The 8,379-nt window shown below is 36.3% G+C and overlaps 2 protein-coding genes across 3 annotated transcripts; both read left to right on the forward strand.

Annotated features, from left to right (window-relative positions):
- Positions 1-2,024: 2,024 nt before the first annotated feature.
- LOC148999664 (disease resistance protein L6-like) lies at positions 2,025-4,512 on the forward strand. The gene is made up of 3 exons (XM_089140354.1): positions 2,025-2,595; positions 2,799-3,903; positions 4,276-4,512. The coding sequence occupies exons 1-3, from the start codon at positions 2,084-2,086 to the stop codon at positions 4,510-4,512; spliced, it is 1,854 nt and encodes a 617-aa protein (XP_088996480.1). The 5' UTR covers positions 2,025-2,083.
- A 125-nt stretch (positions 4,513-4,637) lies between these two features.
- LOC148999665 (putative disease resistance protein At4g19050) lies at positions 4,638-6,744 on the forward strand. 2 transcript variants are annotated; one of them, XR_016170834.1, is made up of 3 exons: positions 4,638-5,610; positions 5,728-6,317; positions 6,430-6,744. XR_016170834.1 is itself a non-coding variant. In XM_089140826.1 (2 exons), the coding sequence occupies exons 1-2, from the start codon at positions 4,867-4,869 to the stop codon at positions 6,133-6,135; spliced, it is 1,152 nt and encodes a 383-aa protein (XP_088996952.1). In that variant the 5' UTR covers positions 4,638-4,866; the 3' UTR covers positions 6,136-6,744. The 2 variants fall into 2 exon arrangements, 1 of the variants encoding a protein (XP_088996952.1); XM_089140826.1 differs by having other exon boundaries at positions 5,728-6,744.
- The last annotated feature ends 1,635 nt before the right edge of the window (positions 6,745-8,379 follow it).

The following is an 8,379-nucleotide window of genomic DNA, read 5'->3' on the forward strand; positions in this document are numbered from 1 at the left end:
GCCCAAACAAGTCTCTACAAAACTTGATTATATTATTTTCAAATTCTGAAATGGCAATACTGGCGAGTCTTACAATCACTCCTTAATTTGTTAGGATAAGGTTTGTATGCCTTTACCTGGTATTCATAGTGATGCCTTCTTATCAAACAAGTCTTCAGACTTGTGTCTGGCCTGATTGTCTTTGGGCCAGGGTTTTGAAAGAGAAGTATTTTTTTAACTTTTTTTTTTTTTTTTCACCCCAAAGTAAGGAAGGTTTTAGGATCACGAATTTGGAATAGTTTAAATTCTGTAGCTCCGCTACTTACCACAAGAATATCTAAGAATATCGGAAATGACAAGGAAACTACTTATGGTCAGATACTTGGTTAAGGGGATTTAATTTTCCCTCGCTCAATGCTATTCTCTCTAATAAGTCCGCTGCCCTTAGGGTTTCTGAACTTGTAGAGAGAACAGGTGGGATGAGTGTAAGCTTCTTCAATTTTTACCAACCCACTTTGCTCAAAGACTTGTTTTTTTTTTTGGTAAAGAGCTCAAAGACTTGTTGATGTACCCAAATTAATTGTTTCAAGACATCCACATCTCAACATATCTGGGTCCCAAATGACTGAAGCATTTGATGGGAACTCTGAATTTGGTAACATAAAAAGTAGTAAGATTTTCTTTGATTTCATATTTACTTTTCCAGGTTGGATCACAAGGGTGATGGCCCTGATGGGTAACCTCCATAACTTCACATGGCAAACAGACAAAACGGATTAGATGTTCCAACAACTTTGAATCATTTTTTTGGTCAAAATATAAAAAGCTTTTCTATTAAATTAATGAACAAAGGCTAAAGGCCATAAAGGTAAAAAAAATATCATTATAAACAAAGATAGGGCATTATATCAAGTCTCACTCACGAGAAAAGATATGCTCTTTACAAGAAAATTAGTAAAGCCATTTCCATTTCTTAGAATAGAGTAAAAACTAATCCTAACAAAAGGAGAATAAATATTCAAAATATTTTGTACAAAACACAAACATAATCAATCTAAAGAAGATAGAAGACTCTATAAAATAAAAACTATCGAAAGATAATTAGAATGTAATTACAAATAAGAAACTCCAAGAGAAGAGAAGAGGCAAGAAGAAGACCTTCTTGAATAGCTTGAAGCTCTTCTAAAGTCGTTGAACTGCTAATCCCATGTCTACATTGAGATGCCAAGAAAATTTCCATCAATTCCCAAAAGATAGAACCACTCTGAATTTATTAATTTGTAAAATCGAAATTCTGACTTTTCTTATCTTTAAATTTTTGTTTTGTTAGTTTAGTAATTGGTTCTGCTTAATGTTTTATCGATTAAATTACTATTGAGTTGGATAATTATAGGTTTGATCGAGGTAATTACTTATTTTCAATATTCTTTGAATTGGTCCTCGTAGGAAATTATACTCTTTTGTGAGTTCTTTTACTCATATATCATGATGATTCAATGCACTTTGAATAACCATGATCCGACCATTATCAATATAAGGGGCGTACCATGAGTGAAGGATCTGCAACTCTTCTTTTGAGGTGGAAAAGCATAGACAACCATCAACAAAGAAAATGTGAATAACCCAAATTAATTGTTTTCAAGACATCCACGTATCAGGGTCCCAAATGACTGACAAGCTCAAGAGATGATTGACCGATTTGCACAAAAAAAAAAAAAAAAAAAAAAAAAGAAAAGAAAAAGAAAAAGAAAAAAGAAAAGAAAAGAAAAGAAAAGAAAAAGAGCAAGATTTTGTCAGACTTCATATATATATATTTACTTTTCCAGCTTCAATCACATGGTGAGCACCACAACCCAACAAGGCAAACAAACAACAACTGATGAGTAGATATTCCAACCACTGTGAATTTATTAATCATGTAATTTCGTTAAAGTAAGTGGAAAGCTTGACGTTATGTAAATAGATGGAATTAAAAATTGGTGCCTGTAAAATATTCAATGACTTTTTTTTGTTGTAGGCAGCATCCTGATGAAAGACCTATTTGAACACACTACTATCTTCTCTGCTATTCTTTTGCTACTACACCTCTTTAACATCCAACGCCATGGCGGCACAAGATTTGGCTTCTTCCTCCTCCTCTGCTGGATCTAATGCTATATCTTCTTCTAGTTACGATGTGTTTATCAGCTTTAGAGGCGAAGATACTCGCTATAATTTCGTTGGCTTCCTTTATAAAGCTTTGAAGGATACAGGAATCAACAATGCCTTCCTTGATAGTGAAAAACTATGGACGGGAGAAAAAATTAGTGAAGCCCTTGAGAGAGCCATTAAGGGTTCCAAGATCTTGATCCCTGTCTTCTCTAAAGGTTATGCAGATAGCAAATGGTGCCTGAGGGAACTTGCTCAAATAATTGAATGCCACGAATCCAACAATCGACTAATCTTGCCTGTATTTTACTTTGTCGATCCATCGAATGTTCGGAATCAGACTGGAAGCTTCGAGAATGCATTCCTAGAACACCAGAAAAAGTTTGAGCCCCAAGAAATAAATGGTTGGAGGGAAGCTTTGAGTGTGGTAGGGAGCTTGAAAGGATATGTACTTCTCGATGACACTAAGTAAGTCTCCATCCCACAAATTTTTTTCTTAAGTTAGTCTTAGAATGTATTTTCTATTTTAATTTTTTTCATTCAATAGTAATTAGAGATTTAGGATTTCCAATCAAGAAATTCTTCGAATTTGTTTATTCTTCGCTTTACTTGATATTTTCATCCCCATAATCATTCTTATGGTTTTATTTTTTTATGTAAATTAACTACAGGGATCAAGCAAAGTTAGTTGAATCAGTTGTTGAAAGGGCTCGACAAGAATTGGTCGATAGCACAGGCTTTACTAAGTGCAAGTACTCTATTGATATGGATTCTAAAGTAAACGATCTATTATCATTACTAGATATTGGCTCCAATGATGTTCGATTTGTGGGGATTTGCGGTTCTGGTGGCATTGGAAAGACGACTCTTGCCCAAGCTGTCTATAATAACATCATTTCAACCTTCCGTAAGCACTCTTTTCTTTCAGATATTAGAGAAAAAGCAACAAAAAATGGTCTAGAGTCTTTGCAGAACCAATTTCTAAAGGATATTTTCAAACAAGACTTCGACATAAGAGATTCTCATAGAGGAAAGAAGTTGATAGAAGAAAGAGTTTGCAAGGAAAAGGTTTTTCTTGTTCTCGACGACGTGGATGGTAAAGAACACATAGATGCTCTGGCTGGCTCATTCAATTGGTTTGGTTATGGAAGTAGGGTCATAATTACAACTAGAGATGAGCGTATTTTGAACTTGGCTAATGTTGATGAAGATAAAATTTACAGGCCTCCATTGCTAGATCGTGCGTACTCTCTTCAACTATTCAGTTGGCATGCCTTTCAAACTAGCCAACCTCCGGAAGATTATATGCAACTCTCATATGACGTGGTATACCATTCTGGAGGGATACCTTTAATTCTAGAGGTATTTGGGTCTTCTCTATCATGTGTAAACAACAAAGATGAGTGGGAGAGTACGCTAAAATTGTTGAGAGAAATTCCTCCAGAAAAAGTTCAAAAAAGGCTGAGGATAAGCTATGACAATCTAGAAAATGGCTATCAAAGAGAAATATTTCTTGATGCTGCTTGCTTTTTTATTGGATGGAAGGAAGAAGAAGTAATTTCCATATGGGAAGCTTTTGGCTTTCATCCAAAAGCAGCAGTACCTAGATTAATAAAAAGATCTCTTCTAAAGTTTGATTATGGACGCCTAAAGATGCATGATTGTATTCGAGACATGGGAAGAGAAATTGTAACTGAAGAAAGCCGCGATGATCAAGGTAAGCGTAGTAGGCTATGGTCTTATGATGACATCGTTGAAGTATTCGAGGAACATAAGGTAACATATCTCTCTCTCTCTGCCCCTCCCCCGCTCTTGTATGTTTGGAAACACTATAACAAAAGTGCCAAGTAACCAAGGACAATAAAAACATATATTCCACCGGTTAAACTATGATATTGTCAAGATCCTTTATTTATACAATGAGGTACATGACGTTCTAGAAGCCAAATCACACTGAATCAATCATTGGATTTGTAATAGAGTGATGTCTAATTTTCTCTTTCAGTAGAATAGAGTGGTATGTACTTCATTGTACAAGGATCCAGACTTCAATGGTTACACTATTATTACTACTCTTTTTTTCTTTATCTGTATATATAATTTTGTTATCTATAAATTTCTATTTAATTGAATTACTTTTTATTATAGGGAACTGACACAATAAGAGGCATCAGTTGTCCCTTCGATTATTCAAGACCACCTATTAATTTAACTATGGAATCCTTGGAGATGATGCCCAAATTAAGGTTACTTAATGTTTCCAAATTGAAGTTTAGATGTCCTGGTTTATATCATAATAAATTAGTTTATCTTAGCGTATCAGATGAGGATTGTAATCAACTTTGGAAAGTCAAGCTTCCAAATGAACATAAGGTATATTATTAGACTTTTTTCTTTATTCCTTTATAATATCAAGTTTCATAGATCGTAATATACGTATCTTTTCTCTTTGTTCTACAGTTTCGAAATTTGAAAATTCTCAAGTTTGAAGGATGTCACTCCCTATTGATGTCCCCAGACTTTTCATGGTTTCCCTCCTTGGAACAATTATGCTTTGAGGAATGTCCATTGGTTGAGTTAGACGAGTCCATTGGGCAATTGTATCAACTCAAAAGTCTTACTTTCATATGGTGCGAGTTACTCAAGAAGTTGCCTGACTCAATTGGCAATCTAAGATCCCTAATCAAGCTTGAATTGTTGCATACAAGTATAGAAGAACTCCCAGACAACATTTCTAGGATGAGTTCTCTCAAAGTGCTTAAAGTGAGTTGCTTGCCTGCCTTGTCTGGTAGAATGATAGACGAATCTTGGATGAGTTCTCTCGAAGAGCTTAGAGTGTGTTGCAAATCACTCAAGAAGTTGCCTGACTCAATTGGTGATTTAGGATCCCTGGTCAAGCTTGAATTGTGGCATACAATGATAGAAGAACTCCCATACAGCATTTCTAGGATGAGTTCTCTCAATAAGCTTATTTTTATGCCATGTATGTCACTCAAGAAGTTGCCTGATGTTACACTATTAGAAAAGCTTTCGGGGGTAATAGATTTTGGAGATAAAATCAACCTAAAGAAGCTACCAAGATCAATGGGGGAAAAGAGATGTTTGGATAGAACGGGTCATATGGATACCATTGATTTCAATTATCCAATAAGGTTGGATGTCCATGATCTGCCATTGCTTCAGTCCCTCCCAGCAGATTTGTCAGCCTCGAAAACCTTGAGGCAATTAAGAATTTTGAAGTGCCGCCAATTGGAATACCTCCCAGATCTTCCCTCATGTTTGGTTGAACTTCATTGCGATGATTGTTGGTCATTGGTACACCTTCCTGATTTGTCAAAGCTGAAAGAGTTGACAACATTAAAGCTTCGATATTGTGGAAAGCTGGAGGAAGTTCGGGGCCTGGAGGAAATAGTAGAATCCTTGGACGAATTGGATATGGAAGGATCTTATAACTTAAGACATTCTGATCATACGACGATAGAGGTGCGTGCAGGCTGGTCAACCCAGCTGTCATGTTTCGATCTGTAGAGTTTATTATTTCGATTGATTAATATTGATGCTTAATTGCTTCTTTTCTTATTTGTCTCTTATCATTTGCAGGAAATAATTTTACCGCGCAACAGTAGTAATCATGATTCTTCATTGACTGCAAATCAAGGGATCTATGATGGTGGGATTATTCTCTTCCTTGTTTCAAATAGTTTCGAGTTCTTTTGGCCAACGTATGTACACATTTTTGCTTCCGTCCACCATAAGGATAAAAAAATCAGGTGTACACATACGCTGAATGTAGGGAAAGATAAGTCTCGTAAAGCTAAAGTTTTAAGCCACATTATTCATTTCAAAGACTTAACCTGGTTTGGAGTTCCATTGACGCAGGAAACTGATGCTATTGAGATCTTAAAAATCAAAGGATCTGGGTTCTGCACAGTACATTACTGTGATGCCGTGTTCAAGAACAGGAATGTAATTGGCACGCCTATGGTGGAGAAAGTACAGCAGAAGTAAAAGAAGATGGTGAAGAAGTAACATCAAATTTTAGGCCCGACAAGCAAGAAATTAGTTAATTACCACCGGACTCTGTTTTTTACGAAAGGGAAGTAGAAGAAGAGGAGGAAGATACGTTGAGATCACGCGGGGATAGAGCTGGTCTTCGCAGTGACAACGACTGTGGTGATGATGATGGACCGGTACCAGATGGGGGGAGCTGTTTCTGTTTCTGTTTCTGTTTCTGTTTGCATTCCAGAAATATCTGAAAACTAAAGTGTTAAAACCATTCGTGGTTGGTTTTAATTGTAACAGCAGTACTGGTGATGGGAGAGATGCTAGCGTTGGCACCAGACCTTCTAAAAGGGAGAAAGATCTTGGTTTCAGTCTTTGATTTATTGGATAGGAGGAAAACAAAGGCTCCAGAGGATGTTCGAGCTAGAGGAAGTTACAAGGGTAGAGAGGACAATAGAATTTGAGGATCTTGATATTTATATGATGACGACATAAAGTACAATGACAGATCGAGTGATGGGGACTATAATCGATCAGGTCAAAGAATGCAATTGCATAATTTGAAGGTCAGTTGAATAATCTGGCTGTATAGCTATGTCCTAATTTGCAAACGAGTTCTGTTGCAAAGCATGAGTTGTTAGTTTCTTTGATGCCTATCATGACTAGGGCTGCAACTGGGTCGGGCTTTTGCAATCCCAAGCCCAGCCCTATATGGTATAATTTGATCTCATTTCCGCCCTGGCCCTAGTTCTGGGCCAATGATTATTGTCCCTGGCCCTAAGCCCTATAGGGCCAAGCCAAGCCCATTCACGCCCTAATTGGGCTGGATCGGGATGGGTTGGCCCTGATTGGCCCAGGCCCTAATTGGCCTTGTCCCTAGCTTTAATTGGCCATATCTTTGGTCGTAAATATCAAATGTAAGACAGGTAGTAATTAAAATACATATTAAAGTAATTAAATTCTTAAATTCCAAACTCAGTTCTGGAAAATAAAATAGTAAAGATGTCAACAAATAATCCAAAACTTATATTCAATATGTATTTAGGGCATGTTTGGTTACATGAGTCTGGAGATTTTAAATATCTAGAGATTTCAAATCTATGGAGTTATAATTTATAAAATTAGATGTTTGGTTGTGGAATGAAATCTGTGGATTCATCCTAAAAAACTATTTGATCGACGTGATTTTTGTGAATGTGCAAATGTATAGCTTTTTTGAAATCTCTGGATTTCACCCCTTACCCATAAATCTACAGATTCACGTTTTTAGTGTAAAAAGGTGAATCTCTAGATTTCATGAATCTAGAGATTTTTACAACCAAACGGGTATAATTCTCAGATTCATGAATCCAGAGATTTGAAATCTCTGGATTCATGTAACCAAACAGGCCCTAAGTACATGTGTGAAGGAGATATGTTTAAAATTGCCCACCATCCGTCGAATATCAGATATGAGAGGAAAAATCTTCCATGGTACCTCCGACGGATGCTTTCGAAGGATTGTGATTAGAGCTTGGTTGTCACTTTCCAGGGCTACATTATACAATTTGAAATCTTTGGCCCACATCATGGCTCGGCGCATTGCCAGAGCCTCAAGTGTTAGGATATCATGGGACGAAGAACCACTTCCAAAGCTGAATATCATCTTGCCCTGATAATCTCGCACAATGCCACCAAAAATAGCTAGATTTTGCTCCTTAAAAATGGAGCCATCTACATTAATTTTGATAATATTTGGAAGAGGACATACCCATTTAATAACCTTCATAGCAGTGGAAGGGCGAACCTTTGTATCCTTAGGTGTACTGTAAAACTGCAAGCCTTTCTATATCAGGAAGCTAAGTTGAGACTGTTGAGTCGTGCAACCGGCTGTGATATTTGCCGTATAGGATTTTCCATGTTGGATTACTTGTTACTTACTTATATCCATTCGATAGGCAGGGAATGACTTAGACATAGCATATGTAGAATTTTTTGAATTGTACAATATCTATCTCAAGGTTTAAAGTATTTCACAAATCACAATATGATATATGATAATAGTCAATACATATTCATGTTGGATACAATCAATATCATACATATCGATCTGTCTCTTATTCTTTTTAAAGGGCATGTATAGGATTGAACTAAAACATATTAGCCAATAAAATACAAAATATGATACGAGAAGATATATACCTTCTTAAAATCACTAGACCAATATTACAATATTTGATACCAATACTTAAACCTTGATCCATCTTATCA

The sequence above is a fragment of the Hakea prostrata genome, chromosome 11, assembly GCF_041222555.1.
Source record: "Hakea prostrata isolate BN-2017 chromosome 11, UWA_Hpros_2, whole genome shotgun sequence".
Classification (NCBI taxonomy): Eukaryota; Viridiplantae; Streptophyta; class Magnoliopsida; order Proteales; family Proteaceae; genus Hakea; species Hakea prostrata.